Genomic DNA, 22,280 nt, shown 5'->3' with positions numbered 1-22,280 from the left:
ACATCTCAACAGGGATGTCTTCTTTAGCCCTCCTTTCCGAGGACAATTCCTCAGGGTTTTTCCTCTTTCAAATGTCTGACTTCTCCCTTACTCCTGCTGGCCTTAAATATTTGCTCCTCAGTTCCCCTAGACAGTGTGGATCCAAAGCCTGGTTGACAGAGACAAAGATACTAAAAGTTTGCCAGAGGCTGTGAAATGTTTTTAAAGAGTTTATGGATTGAATGATTGATTTAGAGTGCGCATGTGTGGGGGCGGGGGTGGGGGAGTGCGGGGAGCCGAGGCAGAGGGAAAGGAGAATCTTAAGCCGACTCTGTGCTGAGCATAGAGCCCCACATGGGACTTGGTTTCAGGACTCCAAGAACATGACCTGAGCTGAAATCAGGAGTCCTACGCTGAGCCAACTGAGCCACCCAGGCACGTTGGCAGTGGAATAGTACAATAAAATGGAGAAAGTAGATGCAAATAATTCTAGGAAGCATGCCCTAGATACAAACTAAATGTGGAAAGGGAAGATTTTAGATTCCTTACCTACCAAGGAATGTTAACAACGGGCATATCAAATTCTGGAGGACTTCCAAGTAACAGCCCTGGAGTTCTGCCCTTTCTGATCATGTTCCTAAATTTCTGAAGCAAAGCTGGTGATCTGAATCCTCTCCATTGCTAGCACCGACCAGCACCACATCCTGTTAGTGACTGATAGATACTGACCTAGTGTCTCTACCTGATGCATTTTCTAGTTAGAGTTATTATGTACATATGTAATAATTTAAATTATTTACAAAACACTACTTCTTTATTGAGGTGTAACTGACATATTTCAGGTGTGCAATATAACGGTTCGGTATTTGTAGATAGTGTAAATTTTATTTTTCACATAAAACTTTTGAAAGCACCCTTTATCAACTGTTGGGAGTCATTGCCAATATTCAGACAGTATTCTTGCATCTCACTGTGCCTAATTTTGTGATGATGTAATATCTTCATAGCAAAAGTATTCATATAATGTTTTAAGCAAAAATGTGAAGTCTACGTGTTTTCTTAAATCTTTAAAACTGAGGGTGATCTTGTTCCCAGGGAACGCGTTGCAGTGTTTAGAGACCATTTTGATTGTCACTATTGGGACAGGGGTGCTACCAATGAAGTGCCATGAATTTGCGTCGGCTCTTCTGCAAAGTGTTGAGAAAGTGGCTATCTATTTGTTCCTTTTATTAGAGTCCAGTCTTTTAAACACTGGTGCAGGGAGAGCCCTCAGGGAAGATCACTAGAGTCTCATATGACTAAATAACTCTTCTCTTGATAATGAGAGTAACCTACAGAGTTCTGGATAAGGAGACTTGTTCTCATTCATGGAGGATGACACTCAAAGAAGAACAGATTTGTTCTGAACCATAGGCAGACTCATCACAACTTCTGGAGACCTAAGCAGAGATCTGGCTGTGCCTTTTAGTCATTCAGGGCTCCCAGTTCCAGCACCTCCCCACCCCTCCAAATGTCCCAGGCATCTTTGCTCCCTAGAAGGAAGTACCAAACATGTCCGTCTCAAAGTCTGGTGGCTTCACTGCTTATGAAGCCCAGAGACAGAGGTTCCAGAAATGGAGGCTCCATTTCCCCCCGAAGATCTATACTGGCTTTCTCCTCCTGATGTATATCCTGGAGCTTCAACTCTGGTTTCTATCGCTGAGTTCCAGAAATATCTCCATTGGCTTATAGGCTCATGCCTTGCTTTGCCTTTGGCATTTTTCTGTCCAGATGATGAAAGTTGGGTGCCTGGGCACTGCAAGTTTTTTTTAGGAAAAAACCGGAACCTTAACTTTTTTCACTTGGTACAAGGGGCACCTACTTTCCTGGAATGGTCACTGTCCTGCTAGGAAGTCACTGCCAAGTCTAGACAATTCTCCTTGAAGGACAGACAGCCTCTCCCTCCCCACTTAAAATTGCATATCTGCCCCTACAAACTGCCCATTTCCTTTTTCTATGTTATTTTTCCACATGATACTTATCTTCTAATGAACACTACAATTTACTTATTTATTTTGTTTAATGCTTGGCTTCCCCTACTAGAATAAAAACTCAGTGAGGGCAAATAAATCTCTCTTTGGTTCATTAATATGTCCTCAGCAACTTAATCAGTGCTTACCATATGGTAGATGCCCACCTAAATCATTTGCTGAAGGTTGAATGAATATGATCAGTCCTCTAATTTATAAATTTAAATTATGTATTATATATAAATTGTATAATCAGTATAAATACTGAATGTACATAGAAATGGACTTCCTGAATCCAGTTAAGTCTCTTTTTAGATAAAGTACATTTAAGTGACTTTCAAAATTGAGAAGGATTTTCTAGTTCTCAAAAAAGGCTGACATTAAGCTTGTCTCAGGGTACCAATTCTTATGACCATAAAACACTGTGACCTTTGAAGCTGCATTTAAAATATTCATGCTCCATTTAGATCACACTTAATTTATGGCAATTAATTAGTGTTACACGATTAACAGTTTACCATGGTGCTTTCTATTCTGTCCATTGCTACCTAATCCTCAGACCTGACCTAAATGGCATAAGACTCGCTTGGTATTTAATTAAATTTTTATTATAAGTAATCATGGAACAACTATGTGATCCTAAATGGAAAACCCGTAATAAATAGCTTCTGGGTGACAGGCTATTCTAGTTGTAAATAGATAGTTTAATCCTGATGTATTTGGATGAATTTTTCCCTTTAACCCAAAAGAAATTAGTTATTCAAGAAGGGAAAGTTAATTTAGTTTTCCTTCTATATGGCAAAAAACCTCAAAACCCTCATCAAATTCTAATGCTTTTTATTCATTACTTTTTAATATTAAACCAAAAGTTTACTATTTAATGATTGATGTTTACAAGGCTACATTTACTCAAGTATATTAGTAATAAATGTAACCAAACTTCTCTTCATGAATTTTTTTGAAAATGTGACTTCCTTATTTTGTCCTTGCTGCTGCAAAGAGAATGCAAGGGTTTATCTCTTTTGAGAACTTAGATCTATGTGTTTTTGCTGTTCAATTTAGTGCAACAACAAAAGAGATGCTATAAGAAGGGAAAGGAATGCAGAGGAAAATGTTGAGGAGATGGAGAAGTCCAAGTCTGTGTTACTAATTTGACTGCATTTGTTTTTATAAAATGTTGGTGAAATGTGTTAGTTCAGTCCATTCTTTTCCTCCCTTCCCACCTCATGGAAACAACTTGAGAAATTAAACCGTTCAGAGGTGGGTACAACCTACATCCGGGAGGCTGGGCATCTTTCTTCTAACGACCACTTTGGGAAAACCAATTTATTATTGGATCTGTGAATCACAGCAATTCCATCCTCTCTGTCAAGGTCAATGCAGCTATTATCTTCTTCATTTAATATTTTCCATCTGACTTCACTATTTTTGCCATTTTCTCACTGAACATTTATGTTGGAACTCTGGGGTGGGCTGAGAGGATACTGTTCAAGTCCACACCAGCCAGACTAGAGAAGACTGAGAGGCAAGTTACCACTCTCAGCTCTGCTTCCCACGCTGAAGGTCTTGTTAAAGGACTTGCCCAACCTTCTGAGTAGCCTCTCCCTAGCCCCTATTTTTCCTTCCCTTTGCTCCCTTAAAAAAATGTTTAACTCTTTTTCTGACTTTAAAATTATAGATATTCATGATAAAAATTGGAAATTATAGAATAGAAAGCAAAAGGTAAAAATTATTCAACCATTCTCCTACAACTCAGAAATGATATAGGTTGACTATGAGTGTATTTCCCTTCAATCTTTCTTCATCGTGATACACATACACACACACACACCCCTATGATGTATCCTTATTTTGAAATAATTATAGATTCATAGTGTCTTGACTTTTTCAAATAACATTATATCATGAATATTTCCCCTTTCATTAAAAATTCTTTTTTTTTAAAAAGATTTTATTTATTTTATTTGACAGACAGAGATTACAAGTAGGCAGAGAGGCAGGCAGAGAGAGAGAGAGGAGGAAGCAGGCTCCCCGCTGAGCAGAGAGCCCGATGCGGGACTCGATCCCAGGACCCTGAGATCATGACCTGAGCCGAAGGCAGCGGCTTAACCCACCGAGCCACCCAGGCGGCCCTCATTAAATATTCTTAAATATAACATCTTCTGAGGTTGTAACTTACGGTGTTAGCATTATTTTGAAAAAAGTGTATCATTAGATATTTATCATTAATGTTATGAAAAGAATTTTAGTACATAAAAATTAATTTACATCAATGACCATCTCCTTGGGATAAATTATTTGAAGTGGAATTTTGGGTTAAAAAGGATAGCTATTTTTTTAAAAATATTTTATTTATTTATTTGACAGAGTGAGATCCTAAGTAGGCAGAGAGGCAGGCAGAGAGAGAGAGAGGTGGAAGCAGGCTTCCAGGACCCTGAGACCATGACCTGAGCGGAAGGAAGGGGCTTAGCCCACTGAGCCACCCAGTCTTATTTTTAAGACTATTGAAATACACTGTCAAACTGCTATACAGAAAGTATATAGATACAGTCTTTCCAGAAATGTATTTGAATCCCAAGCTTCTCCTTACCCTTGACAGCATAAAGCATTACTTCGTTTAAAAATATTTTGCTAATTCCCTGGTCATTTTGCAGTGAGAAGCTGATCATATTTGTTGGGAAATACTATTTGTAATGGATTCTAGAATAATTACATAAACTGCAAGAGAAAATCATGCAATTTCAACTTAGAACAGTTAGGTAAAACAGTTGTCATTTTCTGATGATTTTTGGTGACTCTTAAGCACAACAAAAGGACTGTTAAGCTCTTTACAATAACATTTCTAATACATTTGATTACTATCTTACTTCAATTTTTTCAAAGGAAAACCTCCTCATTTAAAGGATCTTTAAGTAGTATGTTTTTTTCCTCTTATAAAAAACATTCATCCAGATACTCAAAAAAAGTAAGTTGCCCTTCTTATGATACACAGACCCCTCCCCCCACCTCCAACTCTCCTATATGAAGTTAGGACAGACTTCTTTGAGTTTGTCTTAGAAATTGCCTAACATATGTACTTTAATTTCCTAAAACTAAGCTGAAGAGTGGTAATAAAGTTAATTAAACAGGAGGCAAATGAATATTTGCCAGCATTTATGGAAGCAATTTCAGGCAAATCTGTGATTTAATAATGTTAATCATTGTTCTTTACTTATTAAAAAAAATTATTGAAAACCTACTATGTGCCAGGCATTTTGCAATATGCTGTTGATAAAAAGTGAAAAGATACAATCCCTGCTCTCCAAAGGATCACAAAGTAATAGGAGCCTTGCATAGTTACAGGGATATAGTAAGTGCCTATAAAAGACGCAGGCTCAGTGGGGGCCTGGGAGCTACCTGTCTGGCATGGTCAAGAGGTAATGTGTTAGCAGTGTTCTGGAGGCTGAGGAGGACTGTCAGCTTGAAGGGCGAGAGGATGGCAATGGGGTTCTGCCGACAGAGGAACGCTCATGAACAGGAACCAGAGATAGGCGTCACACTGTTCAAAACACCAGGAATGCTCTGGGAAGCAGGGAAATGACTTGATCATAGTTTGGATCCAGAAAGATCTGCAAAATGGTCAATGGAAGATATTTTTGTGCACCTGGGGCTCCCAGAGCCATGTTGCAGGATAGGATGCAGGGGGACCACTGACAGGGCAAGATATTTCACTGGCCTACACGCAGGGCTCCCAACCTTCAGAGTGATTTGGAATCACCTGGATGACCAGTCATGAAATACAGATCATCAGGCTCCATTCCCAGACTTTCTGATTTGGTAGGTATGGGATGATGCCTAAGAATGTACATTTCTAAGAAGTTCTCAGATGGCTTGAGGTGACCTCTAGGATCTTGATTTAAGTAACTGAGCAGATGCTGGTGCCATAAAACAGAGGAGGGAAAGCATGAAGCAAGTGCTTCCATACCCAGAAACTTCCCTTCCTTCTTGATGCTGTTCCTCTAGTTCTCCAAGATTTGCAAGTTACCTGCTGCCTGTCTCCACACCCTTCCCCGTGAGCAGCATCTCTGTTAGCTTATGATAGACTTCAATGGACAATGTCACCAATTATGAAAATGGGAGTTTGATGCTTCTCTTGGGTGAGACATTTCTACTTTAATCATCCTCCTGAAACCACGCCTCCGCTCAATGCACTGACTCCAGTAGGAATTTCAGGTACTACCACAGGCAATCTGTAGGATTCATTCCTGGATAGTTGGGGGGGGGGTGCTGTTGCTATCCCTCATTGAACAAATCTTGCCCCGACAATGCACTGAGACAGGTGAATATACATGATAGACGCCGGTTATAATTTCTATTTTTTGGACTTTGCTCCAGATTCTTTCCTTGTCTTTGCCAAGAAAGAACAACAGTAACTTTTAAAGAAATCTCCAGTTAACTGTAAATAACCTTCTGCTTTAAATAACTTGCTCTAATTATACGATCAGGCAGTGATCATAAAATCTTCTCTGAATCAAATTACGCAAATGCGTATATAGACATATACACTCTCACACTGCTCGGGAAAAGTGACTTTACGCCATTCTATAGCAGATTCTTCATCTGTACAATTAAGATTATAAGTTACCTTACAGGGCCTTGGATGGATTAAATGAAATAATGCTCATAAAGTGTCTAGCCCACTGTCCTGTATAATAAAGATTCTCTTCGCTCCTTTATTTTCTCCTTGATGATTTGTTACCTCGCCACTCTGGTGGGAAGTGACCAAACTTTGGACATCTTTGAAAGGCACCACTGTTTGGCATGAGTGAACTCACAGACAGTGACATCATATTGACCAGGGATTACCCAGTGAGCTCACTGGAGACTTCCACAGGTCATTGTGCCGATCGCATCAGTAGATGCTGAAGACAACTTTTTTTTGAAGACCATTTTTAAAATTTAAGATTCTACTTATTTATTTGAGAGAGAGAGAGAGCAGGCATGCACAAGCATGCACAAGTCAGGGTAGGGGTTGCAGTAGAGGGAGAGGGAGTAGACTCCCGCCAAGCGAGCAGGGAGCCATACAGGACATGGGCATGAGCGGGAGCTGGATCCCAGGACCCCAGATCATGATCTGAGCAGAAGCTCAACTGACTGAGCCACATAGGTAGCTGTGAAGACTATTTTAATGTTAACAGTTGCTTCTTTTAAGTTAGATTTTCTTAGGCTTCTCATGGCTACCACTTCCCTCATTCCTATTCCAATCACAAAAGTTCTTGCATTTTTTATTTTAATGTGGTCATTTGCTTATGACTTGAAGTACTCCAACCCTTTTCTACAATAGGAAAAAAAGAGGATTAAGGATAACCAAAAGAGTTGAGAGGATGTTATATTATGGCCTTCACTTTCCCAGCTGTCAGTTCTATAGGTTTTAATTAATTAATTAATTTTTAACGATTTTATTTATTTAGAGAGAGGAGGGGATAGCAGGCTCTCGAGCAGGGAGCCCGATGCAGGGCTCGATTCCAGGACCCTGAGATTATGACCTGTGCCGAAGGCAGAGGTTTAACCCATTGAGCCACCCAGGCACCCCTGTAGGTTTTAAAGAGTATCACAGCTTGTTTTTATACCAGCAATGTTCACACTTTGGGAGCTTTATCCTGGCTCCCATGAACATCTGGTCAGTAGATACTTGTAGGAGCTCATTTGAACACTGTACCAGTTATTTATTGAGTATTTACTGTTTAGGAACTCTGCAAAATCTAATTCCTACGTATTCCCATATACATATTCATTCCCACTCTATAACCATTATCCACATCACCTCAGATGTTTTTATAAAAGTCCTAGGAGGAGAGATATAGAACACGCTTTAGTTAACTCTTATCATGAACACTAATAAAGCTATTTGTTTTCCAACCTTGGAAAGGCACCATTCTCCAGATTCTGACGGGTTACATTTCCTACTTTGAGTAGAGTTCACTGCATAACAAAATTATACTGGATGGGAAATCTTTGTCAGGAAATTTGATTATTTCTAAATTCATTTTATTTGTGTCCCCCGCTGTGCCCCCCCCACCAGACTCAGTTAAATGGTATATGACAATATCTGGTCAATATTAAAATATATGTCTAGAGAGTATCTCAGATAAATATTGTGTAGGGGGAAAAAAAACAAGCTGAAATCATTTGTAAGAGAATTGAGTAAGTCCTGCTTCACTTCAAGGATGAGAAATTGGACTTGGCATCATGATCAGGCTCAATGGCTCCACTTCCTGGAAAACCCCTAAAGAAACTTTGCTTTTAAAGTTGATGCTCCCATAGCTTAGTCTATTCCATCAAGCGTGTTCATCTGTAGTAAGTTCAGCAGATTGGACCTATAAGCGAGGGCTCGGTTCGGCAAGCTCTTGTACTCACCTATGAATCTTATGATCCTTCGGAGTAAGGGGTTCAGGTAACAGCATTCTCCGGTCAGTATGGTTTTCTCCTGGGCAATCAAAGATTCTCTGGTTGACTTTATGAAATACATGGATATCTCACCAATAAAAATCTGGAGAAGGAATGTTTAAGAAATATGTTGGAGAGAATGGTCTGATAAAGGAGACCAGTGACTTTAAAAAACCAAGAGCAAAACCCAAACTTTTGAGGCTCCAGATCCTTTTAAAAGATGTCATGCTGTAGGGAGTGGGGTTTAATTATTAGTTTATATTTACTTCTTCAAAAGAATTAGAGATGGCAATAACTGATCATTTTGGTGAGGTTTCAGGCAATTCTATCAAATTCTAAATTCTTATAAAAACACAAGTTGCCATAATAAATTATAATAGAATCCATGATAAGGCTCACTCCTGCTGGGAATAAATTCTTTTAACTGAATGGGTGAGCTGCAATGCTGAGAAATGACTGGGACAGTCGTATGCCCAACAAGGCATTATAAGTACACATCGTGATAAATTATGACTTTGTTATGTGGCAATACATTATTTACCTGATAAATCTTTATTTGAACATGTTGGTCTGAGCTATACTTCTCATGCTGTGAACTGGCTGACCATCCCTTCTTTATAAATGGCATTTCTCTCATTATCTGGAACTAATATGTATGTAGTACCACATTAATCACAATGCCTTTGTGTAGATCGTTTCTTGATTACGCTTCTTGCACTCAGGGTGGTGTATTCCTATTTAAAATAAGGAGGTAAGTTGTCACCAACTTACCATCAGTAAGCTGTCATCAACTTACCACCAACTCATCATCAACTGAGAATCATCAGCAAAGAATAAAGTTAGTAACTAGGTGTCAGGTGCTTCATCATAGTATTTTTCATGCTCAGCAGGTCTCTAGTGTAGGCATTATTACCCTTCTTTCACTGGTGAAGAAAGTTCAGGACTCCCCCAGAGCATCCAGCTAGCATGTGGAATCACTGGGACTGGTTTCCATGACGCCTAAATTCCAAAGTTCACACCTTCCACCGCATCATATGCCATTTTTATTTTTCTCATCCCAACTTTGACATTCCCCCAGAAGAATGTGACCTTAGAGATGTTTTTTGCCAGGCACACGCTTATGGTGTTAGATAAACTTTATCACTGTGTAAGAGTTCCCCTTTCCCTCACATTCCTCCTGTCATTACGGAATATCTGTTTAGATGGGATAAAGACGACAACATCATGAGTGGCACATGGGTGTGGAAACTGAACTGTAGAATTGTAAAACTGGTGTCATTTACAGGTATTTTCTGCTTTACAAGCAAGGAAACTGAAGGACTTGGGGACGTGGCCACACATGGTTGGACAATAACAGAGGCATCCCTGAAATGTAGCTGTTACCATCACCCCATGTGCCCATGTTATCTGGTTGCACAAATATAACATCTGTGGCTCAGACAGGTTAAATAATCTGTCCAAGGTCAGGGCTCATAAGTCACAAACCCCAGCTCTGAAGCCAAGAAGACCTGGTTCCAGAGCCTTCATGTTCACGATTTACGCTTTTACTTGGAAGTGACTCAAGAAAAATAGTTGAACAGAGAAGTCAACACAAGTCAAGTGGAGTGTGTTTCAAATACTGAAAAACTCAGATGCTATTAAAATACAGGACAGAATGGTGTTGTGGACATAGAACTGGAGGCCAGTCAGAATGGGAAAGGACACTGGCAGGAAGAGACGGGACTCGGGGTCTGACGGGTGCACAATGGCGCGTATCACGCTGGCAGATGCTAAGGATGGCTGTTCAGACCTTGCACTTTTTTGTGCCTAATGTCCCTTGGAATTAACAATGCACTGATGCTCTGCCACGGACAAATATTTCAATAGCTTTAAGAACTCAGCCCGCCCTCTTTTCTAGGAACACCTATCTCTGCTAAAATAAGGTGCCGAGGGGTTTTGTTTGTTTGTTCTGACTACACATGATGGAACTGCACTGCCGTTATCTTTGTGAACAGAGGGGGAAAAATTCATGCATGCTTGAATACGTGAAACAGTATTTCCTTGAGGGAGCTTTCTCTGATTCCACAGACTAGCTCCAACATTCTTGTTATACATGGATTTCTTACCTTGTGTTTCTCTTTTCTATTTCTTACCATAAATGGTTACATATTATTATTGTTGTTGTTCTTTGTCATGGGATGTCCTCTCTGTCTTATTTTTGGTTATACTCTCCCAGGTCTTAGCCAAGTGTAAGGTACAAAGTAGTTATTCAATGCTGAATGAATGAAGCATATCAGATTAATGAAGGTCTTTTGGAATACAAGTTGAATGAGGTAGATTATAAAGAACACAAAACAATATCCGCCATGGATCCTTCCAGACCCAGTGAAAAGGTCACTACCCTTCCCAAAGCCTTTGCCAGTCCCCTCAGGAAAAGAGGGACCCTGTCTTGTCATTGTCTCCACAACACATTATAAAGATCTCTATCCCGACATCTATCCCATTAACTATAATGATTGTTTGTATGTCCTTCTTCGTTTGGCTATGTTGTCCTTATAGGAAGGACTTCTGCCATTCCGTGTATGGTGCTTCGAACAGGGACTGATGCATAGTAGGCTCAATCAATATTTGTTGAATGAATAAAAGGTTGAATCTTTAGGAGACCTACTTAGAGAATCCTCTGACCTTAATTTCTCTGAAGATGAACAATGCAGGAAATTGACAATATGGACAAGAAAGCACACAATTCTCGGTGTATTGCTTAAGATGAAATAAAAACCAAGGGCTAAGTAATCCAAAGTGAATTATCTCTTCAAACTAAATTCACTCGTATACTCTTTTTGCATCTGATAGTTCTGGAGAGGGAGCACCCACTCTGCCAGGAGCTGTTTTAGCACTGGAGGCAGAGACGTGAACATATATCTGGTGTGTATGAGTATGTAGGGAGGGCACAGAATATAATAAATACATCATGTAATGTCATGGAACGACATATGATTACAAAGCAACAGGGAAATGAGATAGAGGGTGATAACCACATAAGGATAAGCATGAGAAGAAATGAACATTGCTTGCCTTAGCCATTTAAGAAGCCCAAAACATTCTTTTTCTATAGGAAAGAGATGTACGCATTCTAGAAATTCTCCATTTAGTGACGCTTTCTACTACTCACACATGAGGGCAAAGAAAGCAAGAAAATGTGTGAGAGAATCTATATACACCCTATTCTTCTTAAAGATACACATGTGCATACACACATACCCACATAAAAATCTCAACAAAATCACTCCAAGTCGTACCAAACCAAACCAAACTTGTCATGCAAAAGGGCATGGGGCTCAAATAAAATGTCCACAAATCCTAAGACCCTCACATCAAAGGTAATAAACAATACAAGAATTGTTCCTATTGGCAACATTATTAAAATTCCAATTAAGGTATAAAGCATAAAAAAAAAAACAGAGCAAGGACACTTACTATACTATATACAATACTGGGAGTATGTTCAGTGATAATAAATGTTTACATAAGGAAGAAAGGAAGGAAAGGAAGAAGGAGAGGGGGGAAAGGGATCCTTTTATAACTACCAGGTAGGAAAATATTCCTGGTCTTCAGTTAAGACTGTGATGGACATAAAGGTTGCTGAAGAAGCAGCCCAGCGCTCAGGCTGCAGTGAGTGGGCTTTGTGGATGTTCATTTCTCTGTATTTTACTGACCATACCTAAGGTGTTATTTGTCCATCTACTGGATCCCCTAGTCTCATTTAGGGCCTGATTATGCTTGGAGAGAGTGAAAGAATTCTGCTTGATAAAGGAAAAGGTCTCTCTTCTTTCCTGCTAGGCCTCCAACCCACACTGAACGCCATTTTGTACAAGGCGGCAGGTTTATGACTCTGGTTTTGGAAGTGGCTGGGTTCCTCCATCTCTGTCTCTGCCACACACTCTGCCTCTCTATCCCTCTGTTCAGAGAGCGACTGGGACATGTGGGACTCTCCAGGTGTTTGGCCCTGGCTGTCTTATTATGGCCTTTCTGACTGCTGGCTGACAAACATCATATCACTCACAGCAAATGAGAATACCCTCCGGCGAGAAATGACCAAGGCCAAGTTCTAGATCTGGCAGTGGATGAACTGCAAATGAATTTCATTGGTGCATTTCTTATCCCCCAGCGATGCTGGCTACAACCCCACGTGACATAAGACATTTAGAGAACAGTAAATATACTGTAAGTAATGAGGATAACTGTTCTTTGTTGATAAAATTGTATTTCAAATATATAAACCCAAATGGCAAATAAGTAAATAATCCTGGAATGTAGTTCATCAGTTTGGTGTGTTTTAGTTTATTTTTTTTTAACATTTTATTTATTTATTTGAGAGAAAGCAAAAGCTAGAGAATGAGACAGAGCATGAGCCGTGGGGAGGGACAGAGAGAGAAGCAGGCTTCCCGCTGAGCAGGGAGCCTGACATGGGGCTCGATCCCATGACCCTGGGATCATGACCTGAGCTGAAGACAGATGTTTAAATGACTGAGCCACCCAGGCACCCCACAGTGTGTTATCTTATAGACTTCACTTCTTCAAGGAGATCTGGTAAGTGATAAATAAGTGATATAAATGCAAAATATTTAGGGGACAGTTTTTATATTTCAAAATAAAAAGAGTTTGCAGGGAATAGTCGTCACTGGAAGATGTATTACAATCTCATATTGTAAGGGGGATTCACTGCATGTTATATGTGGCTGTCACTAAAAAGAGCATCTAGAAACTCTGGAATTTATGTTTTGAGCTCACACACATGCTAGCTGTGGCTCTGGTACTTGGCAAGATCAAAATCATTGCTGTTTCTTGAATGTGGGCTGTAGTGTTGAAATCTCAGCTCTCTCCTCCTTTGATGTGTGATTTTGGGCAAGTAATTGAAATTTCGGAGCCCCAGTTTTTCTTTTTTTCATGACCTTGAAAAGGAGGGTAATAGTTATACCTGAAAACAGTTGTGAGTATTAAAAATGTACGTCAAAGCATCTGTAGGTGCTCAAGGAATGTTTGTTGTCTTTACTTCCTGGTCTATCTAGACAAGAATGTCTGTTGAGAATGGTTTAAAAAAAAAAAAAAAAATCACTGTCTCTAGTCCTGGAGTAAGGAAACATGGTATGACTCTAGCTCTGCTCTGCCCCTAACCAGGTATTTGGCCTTGGACCAATTGCTGGACCTCCCTGGGCCTCAGTTTCTCATCTGTAGGACTAGAAGACCTCTCCTGTGCTTTTCCAGCTCCAACATTTTTGCCTTTATGATAGGAACTGACAAGAGAGTGCTGATTAAGGGAAACTGAAGTCATATAATTGGGTTGTAATCTCAGTTCCATCGGTTAAACTCTCCAGGGCCTTATTTCACTTTGCCCTCACCAAGTCATCTTCCCTTCAGCAAAGTGGATGCAACCCACTCCAGAGTCATCCTGTTGCCTGATACCTCTGTCACCTGGGTTCCTAAAGGACGGCAGAGGCTGGAGGCCTCCTCTCTGGGATTTCTGGGTATTATACTCAGGAAGAGGAAAGGGTTCTTTGTATACTTCCCAATATTAGTGTCTAAATATCTTCAGGGCTTTCAGTTCCAGGGATTTTTGGATGCTTCCAGTATTCTCCTGAGAGGCTTCTATATAGTCCTGAGCATTTGCAGGAAAGGCAGGCATGGCCTTTGCAGTAGATTTTGTTTAGTGACCCAGGAAATTTAACATGTACAGACTGTGCTGCCAATTCTGACTGCCAGCATCTTCATGTTCTGCTCTAATCTTCCCCAGTGAAGGCCACGGACAACCCAAATCTGTAGAGGCATTCTGGTCCTCTCAGGTGCTGAGCTCTGGTTGGTTCAAGAGCCCTTGATTTCTGCTTTAATTACATCTAAGTGTAAGTAAGGAATTCAGCTCTAGGGACTTCCTATGCCTTTTACAAATCACGCCTTCAGTGGAGTCAAGGCCATCTGCATGATGGCATTTTGAAAACTGTTCAGCAACTGGGATAATAAGTGTTTATGGATTGGAGGCTCCCCACTGGTGTGACTCCAGGCGCCACATCTACCCATTCAGAAGGCAGTCTTCAGTTGACACCTGTTATAAAATGTAGTACCAAAAAAGTGGTATGCTATATTTCCGAAGCACAGTAATCTCTTATCCCTTTTTTCCTGGACAGTGGATATCAGAGAAATTGGAATTTAAAATGGGTTAGGTAGTATACTGCTCTCAGTGAAACGTAAAATGCATAAGGAAATTGACCAGCATGTATTTTTAGGCAAAGAGTCTTTTCGAGAAGCAAATTATCAAAGCTCCTTAACAATGATCAGCAATCATTAGAAGGGGCATCTCAAAGACGGTAAGCAAGTCTCCCTTCAGGATGATGTGAGGGGAAGAGACAATCTGTGAGAGAATTTAGAGCACTCATGTGCAGTGTAGACAGAAGAGGGGGGAAACACATTTTTTTTTTTAAGTTAAAAAACAATCCACAACCATTAATGGGTACCTATAAATCTTTCCCAGGAAAAAAATGTCATTTTAAAGACTGAGGGCATTAGCATCAACAGCAGCAAAATCATGTCTCATGATTAAAAAAAGCAAACAAACAAAAACAAAAAGGAAGTCATGTGATCATGTACGAAAGGGAAAAAGATGTGAATTATGAAGTGCTAAAAGAGGCTTCAACGGATGAGATTGTTCAGAGCCTGGAAGAGCAGGTTCAGAGGCAGCGCAAGGGACCACAATGTGTCCTTTGTCTCAGCAGCTGCGACCCACGTCAGCCAGCCAACAGACTTGCACGCAGTGAGAGCCCACTCTGTTCCACACTGTGCTTTGGGCTTTTATACTCACTTCAAGAGCTGACAGCCTGGAAACCCCCCCAAATGAAGAGTCACAATTTCCTCCAAATTGTGCCTTTCTATCAAATTGTGTTTGTCTCTTCCTTTCCTAGGAAATTCGCGATTAGTCTTATATATGCATGCGTGCACAGCTGCATGCAAACTGTGAGCTGTTTCAGGGCTCGCACGCTAGACATCGAAAGTGCTGTTGCTTCAATACTAAATACTCCCCTTGTCACTTTGTTGGGAGGCCAAGGAAAAGGTTTCATAGCCATTTTCTCATGCCTTGCGGGGCTGGCACTGAGGTAAGATAGAGGTAAATCAGATTCTCCACTGAGTTAAATCCTCTTATCCAAATAGACTCTCTGCCCTGGACTCTGAGTGTACAAGTTTCCTCAGGAGGCCAGAGGCAGCAGGCACCCAGGGTTTCCACACTGGTTAGTATGCACTCTGCAGATTTCTTGGAAGTGCGGGCTACTGCTTTTGGCTGAACAGTTCTGGACACGATAAATCCCCCAAGCTCTAACCTTTCCTGAAGATCTGAGACAGCCATGGCCTGTCCCTGTGCAGTTTATCCCAGGAGGCTTTGCCTCAACATGATGCTGATCTCTTCTGACAGCAGCGCACAAAAGGAGAAATAGGAAATGACAGGGCAAACACTCGGCAGAGTCTTTTCCCTTGTGCTTTTCCTGTGCGTCCCCGAAGCCGTGAATGGGGCTGTTAATGCCCATCCCCAGGGACAAACAGCAGTGGAAGGTGCTGGGCTTTCCTATGGCTAACGTGCTTGAGAATGCACAGAAAACCGGCATGCAGGTTGAGCTACTTCTTTGAAAACTGACATTAGTTAATATCATACAAGTCACCCCAGAGGGTCTTGCCTTCCCTCTCTTCCAGCGAAAACAGGAAATGGGTCTAAGGAAGGAATAAACAACGATAACAAAAACTCTATGCTGTTCTGCGAAAACCTGACCAGCCACAGAGTGTAAAAATCAAACTCCAGAAAGAAAGTTGAGACTTAGGGCTTGGGAACATGACATGTGGAGCTTTCCAACCAGAATATCTTTTTTTTTTTTTTTAAATAGCTTTCATGGAATGTTAGAACTGGAAAGATCTTGGAGATCATTAGCCCAACCCCTCCTTTTATTTACAGATGAGAAACGGAGCCTCTAGAGGGAACATGACTCACCAGAGGTCACACAATTATCAGAGGCAGAGCCATGACTGGGATCCTTGCCTCTCCTGATATACTCAACCTGAGACCTGCTGACTGCAGCGTGAAGGGAACAGGGAACGCACACACAGAAACGGGCTGTGCGAAGTTAGAGACTTGGGATCTTGATCCCCATGGCCCAATAAAGGCTGCTCTTGGACAAGCCATACCTCCCAAGGATGGGACAGAAGAATTGAATACAGTTCCTTCCTCCCAGGAAATGTACTTGGGTATCAGAAGAGTTCTGCTCTGTACCCTGACGCTACTCACTTATTTTCAGGTCCTGGGGGACGATAAAGCACTGTCGGCAGGGTTCCAAAGCCATGCGGCTCTCTGCTATTAACCTGTCAGCTGTAATCAGCCTTGGCTTCTAGCAATGCCCCTCATTTGGGAGCCAAAGGAAAGTGGTACCAAATGGGCGGCTATCTGTTCAGTCACCTACAGAACTAGCTGGACCTTCAGTGAGCCATTTAACCTAGTTAAGTCTCAAGGTTCTCAACTCAGAAATGAGGGAACTGGACCACATCCTTTCTCTATGTTCTTTGGGGTGTCTTTTCTATTTTGCTGGGATGTTGGAAGGACAAGTTAGGCAAAAATCTACAGAATATAAATAAAGATGTCATGCTTATAGCCCTCACTTATGGAATATTCCTCAGCTTATATCTTAGGGACTTGCTAGCATTATTGGTCACATTGTTCACCCAGGGAAGCAAAGGAATGGAGAGGGTTCCACACCTGAGAGCCAGAGTAGAACTGCGAGTTCTTAGTCCTCAGTTCACTGCTTCTTGACCACACCCTTTGACTTCCCAGTGGAGCAACTGACCCCCATGTAAATTTGTGTCATTTGGGGAAAAGTAATCAATGGAAGAGACAGGATCAAACTTTGCAAACAGAACAGTTTCTGCTGAAAATCCTAGAATGAAAGAACTACCATTTTTGCCCGGGGAGATTCATCATCAAAAACTATCATTATTGCCCAGGGAGAACATTCTTCACTAAGTTCTGTTTTCCTATTTTTGTTTTGTTTTGTTTTTGTTTTTGTTTTTGCTGTGTGTTTTTCTTTATTAGAATTGAGAGTTTCAAGTCTAATTAGAGATTGGTCATTTCACAACTACTGCCAGAAGAACTAGAGTATACAATGTTTTAAAAATGTATCTTTTGATTTGAAAATATTACACATTCATGTAGAATTTGGAAATGAATATATAAGTATAAAAGAGAAGAATAAATTAACTGTACCATTAGCACTCCTAGATAATAGCTGTGAATTTTTAGTTATTTTGTACTAGTCTTTTTATATATAATTATAAATGTGGGATTATCTTGCAACACACAGAAGGTATCTTCTTAGGGTCATTAAATAGACCCACAGACAACCACATGCTACATTTGGCACTGGTCTACTTGGAAGGAACCATAGCTTGCCAACAGGGAAGCATCACATGCTCCTCTTCAGCACGTGTCTTCACAGTGGTCCAGCAGAGCCGTGGAGCTCAGGTGCAAGAGACCATAGACACATCAAAGGATGCAAGAGCCACTGTGGCTTACAAGCCCCAAACCCTATAGAAGTCAACATATGGTGCAGCAACTCCACAGGCATAGCCTTCAGGGTCCTACAATGGCTGTGCCAAATTTCCAGAGTCATTGCACTTAGAAGTCATAGCACGGCACCTCCTTGGGTAGTTATAGTCCTCGGAGTCCGGGTGCAATTCACCAATCAGGGGTTAATCTTGCCTAGCAACACAGTGGATACATACCACTTTTCCCTTTTCTAGGGAAGTGGACCCAGAAAATTAAAAGAAAGTCAGATTCTCTTGTGAAAGGGAGAAAGATTTTACATGCAATACTGCCACATTTTTTAGCCCTTAAAAAAATCTTAACATTATATCAAAAGCCTGTTTCATTGCTATTAAAGGTGTTTCAAAAACACAGCTGTCTCCTAATGTATTTACACAATCCTCTAGGACTGTGTATTTAGCTAGTTCCAAGGTTCCCATTGAAACTACTGTTGACATGAACATCCCTAAACACAAATCCTTATATTTATGTAAAACTGATTATTTCCTTAACGTGAATTCAGGGACTGGAATTAATGACTGAGTCTGAAGTTTACAAACTTTTAATATATCTTACTTCTATGAGAACTGTGTGAAAGTTTCTGTACCTTCAACAACACAGTGTTTCTTTAAAACATTTGCCAATTTTACAGAAAGGGGGAAATACTGTCCTTGTCAAAATTACTTCTCTTTGATAATGGATAAGTATAGAAATGTTCAGGCACAGAGTCAATTTACTGTTTTGTTACTTGTCTATTCTTGTCTTCTGTTTTTATTTGGGAAGCTCATTTTTTTAAGGAAAAGTAAATATTAAGGATATTTACATTTGAGTCATATATCCTATAAACTTTCTGTGGTCTTTTACTTGGTTAGAAATGCTTATTTTTAGGTAGACAAGTGTATCAATCCTTTTCTATATGCTTGCATCAACTTTCGTAAGGGAGATTGTTTTTGCTACCGAGTGATTTTGTGGGTGTGCATGCAGACTTTTTAAGTGTTTAAAATCCATATTTTTCTTGCTTTGTAATGTGCACTAAAAAGCCTTCCATTTGTTTTTAGGCTCTGGGACATTTTATAGAATTATGGATTTTCTATTCCTTGAGAGTTTGAAGGAATTTTTACAGCTACATGTCCTCAGTACCATTTTACGAGATAAATTTTAGATATGTTTAAAAATTTATTCTGTTTTTATTCACTATTTCGCTTTTCTACATCTTTTTAGGGCATTGTTAGTAAATTATCTTTTCATAAAATATTACCAGTTTTATTGAGAAGAAAGCATTTACTGGCAGAGACTTGTAAATACAATTTATTTTTTTAAGGTTTTATGTATTTGAGAGAGAGAGTGAGTGATCGAGCAAGAGAGAATGCACATGAGCCAGGGAAGGGCAGAGGGAGAAGCAGACTCCCCACTGAGAAGGGAGCCTGATGTGGGACCTGAACCCAGGTCTCTGGGATCATGACCTGAGCCAAAGACAAACGCTTAACTGCATGAGCCACCCAGCTGCCCTGTAAATACAATATAGACTTTTAAAGGTTCATGTATTTTTGCTTATACATATATATGTATATGTTTTAACTTTTTTTTACTTCTGCTTTTCTTATATTAGACTATCTAGGGGGTTGAACATTTTACTTTTCAAAGAATCAGCTCCTGATTTTATTTGTTAATTCTATTTTTTTCTGATTCACTAATTTTTTTTTGGCCCTGATTTTTCCTAATCAGTTTCCCTTGCTTTATTTAGGTTTTTTTTTTTTTTTTTTGGATGGAAAAAAACTCTCTAATTCCACTAAGTAATTACAGGAGAACCTAGGCAATGATATATATCCTGGGACTAGGAAGAAGAGAGGAAAATACATTAGTAAGTCAACATATCACTCAGAGAGATGTCTGAATACATAAGAAAATGATATGCTTCTGAGACAAAAAGACATCAGGACATGATTCCGGAATAAATCTATTGCAGTTCCTGGGTTTTTACGTGGAATCTCATTCTCTTCAGGTACAGGAAGTTGGTCTGTGATCCTGAAGAGGGTGAAAAACAGTTTCTAGCCAGGTTCTTTGTTCCCCTACTTCTAAACACTTAGTACATGCCAGACACTGTGCGGAGTTACTTGTATGAACCGTCTTATTAAAATCTCATGAGAGCTCCGTGAAGTAGGGAGTCCTGTTATCCCTGTTTAACGGTGGGGGGAGAGGGGGCAACAGAGTGATTCACCGAAAGTCACATAGACAGGATGGGAATCCAGGTGTGTTATTCGGCAGAGCTTGTATTTTTAACTACCGCAACACCGCAGTTTTCTCACAGCTGACCTTAATTGCTACAGCATCGTCTTATCATTTAAAGGCATGGCGGGGTGGGGGGGGGGGCTTGTAGAGCCAAGCAAGGATCAATGATCAAAATGAAATTAAAGTACTATGACTCATTATGCCCATATTCTTTCTCCTCAACATTCTATTCCATTACTCATCTTAAAGCAAGCAAAACATTGACATAGAAAATACTTGAACTGCATGTCTGAGCCATCGGAATATTTCTCAGCATGGCAGTCAATATTTTTATTACCAAAAGAGGGGAGAGGAAGAGGGTAGGGGGGAGAAGGGGTCAGAGCTGGGGGGAGGCAGCTCTTAGAAGAGATACGGGGAAATGACAGCGGAGATTACATCCCAACCAATCTGACCTTGTAGCCTGTTCAGACACAGAAAGGTTTATCTTAAAACACTCACAAAGTCATTTTTAAAATTGAAATTAAAATGTCTAAGGGTTCAAGCCCTTTACGGGATAACACAGATCTATTGAGTTTAGGCTTTTGAAACAGTTTCTTCTGAGAAGGGCCCAGCCAATTCTTTTGCCTCCTGAGAGAGAAGAATGAAATAAATGAAGGTAAAGCTGTAGCTGAATTGAACGTGATGTAATGTGAACACAGCCAGAGTCACCAAGGAGGAATCACAGCAAACTTCAGGTCAAGCGATTCTCGCAACAGCCCAGTCTGGAAGTTCAATCAGAACAGCAGGAGACGAAGGCCCTGGGGAGTCTGTTCCACTCCGATCTGAGTCTTTAAATCAGCGCCAGCATTTACATTCAAGACCTCTCTTGAATACCACCCACAGCATATTTCCCCCCACCCCCGAGAGCACAGCGGCTACTCTTCACTAAAGTACTAGCCAATCAAGCCTGTTGATTTAGAACATTCCCACTTACTTACAAAATGCATAGATTTATATACATTCCGACGCCAAAAACAAAAGCCACCTATAAAAGACAAGGCCTATTTTAATGAGATTTTTTTTTTTTTTTTTTAAATGCAGAGTTACATTCAAGGCTTTGGCTGGAATAGGACACCCCAGTAAGGCTGGGTGAATGCCCAGGAAAGGAGGAAAAAGGAGAAAAGGAAGACAGGAAATATTATTTTGGATCTGACAGTAGCGAAGGAAGTCTATTCTGTACTTACAATAGCAGTTGGGGTGGCAGCCAGCACACAATAGAGCACCAGAGGGGTGATGAAGCTTTCTTCCTCTGTCCCCGGGTAAGGCTTCATTAAGTCTCCGTCCTGACAGAAGAATCCTTGGATATGCACCTGAAAAGTGTCAGTGCATTCGAAGTAGTAGGCAAGCAGCACTGTCCCAGCCATGATGACAAGCTGAAAATACAGCATGGCCACACAGAGACATTAGCAGGACTTCGGAGCAGTGCTCGCCCCGCAGAACACACTCCCTCCATCACCCCAGCCGCTCTCCTCCTTTTGGTATTGGCAAGTGTGTGCGTGCCTGCCTCAGCACGCTCTGGGCTCGGGGAGTGTGTGCTTGCTTGTCTGCCTCGTAACATCTGTTATAGAAACCTTCCAGAAAATAATGAACAGCTCCCATCGGAAAGGCAGACTACGGCAAGGCTTGGAGGGAGACCCCGTTTCTGCTGGTCACCCTCTCAGAGGATGCTTGGGAGTCAAGGCAGTATTTCCAATCGGGACAGTGGTGAAAAGTCAAGGGGCAGTGGCATAAGAACTGGCAAGATGTAGATGTGAGAAATTTCATAAAGTATTAGAGATAGACTTACCTTCTTACAAAATATTAGAGGCAGGTAAATCATGAATGAATGAACAAACAGGAAAGCTAAAGCCTAGAAACGTTAAAAGCCTAGAACCACACCCTAAATTACTAGCCGAACACATGGTCCAGGAATCCTAGACCAGGCACAGCTGTCACCTTCTCCAAAAAGGTGCCTTTATTCCAAAATGCTTTCCACCAGTAAATGCAGGGCTTTCCTGGTAACATCTTATCATAGA

The 22,280-nt window shown here is 40.6% G+C and overlaps 1 protein-coding gene across 1 annotated transcript in view; it reads right to left on the bottom strand.

Annotated features, from left to right (window-relative positions):
- PLPPR1 (phospholipid phosphatase related 1) overlaps positions 1-22,280 on the bottom strand; it is a 262,202-nt gene that overhangs the window by 20,712 nt on the left and 219,210 nt on the right. The window contains exons 3-4 of the mRNA XM_004747703.3: positions 21,450-21,638; positions 8,385-8,517 (exon numbers count right to left, since the gene is read on the bottom strand). Coding sequence (XP_004747760.1) covers positions 8,385-8,517; positions 21,450-21,638 — 322 coding nt within the window. The remainder of the gene's footprint in view (positions 1-8,384; positions 8,518-21,449; positions 21,639-22,280) is intronic.

The sequence above is a fragment of the Mustela putorius genome, unplaced genomic scaffold (genome assembly GCF_011764305.1).
Source record: "Mustela putorius furo isolate JIRA1106 unplaced genomic scaffold, ASM1176430v1.1 tig00000580_pilon_pilon_pilon, whole genome shotgun sequence".
NCBI classification, from domain to species: Eukaryota; Metazoa; Chordata; class Mammalia; order Carnivora; family Mustelidae; genus Mustela; species Mustela putorius.
This window is presented reverse-complemented; position numbering and strand designations above follow the sequence as displayed.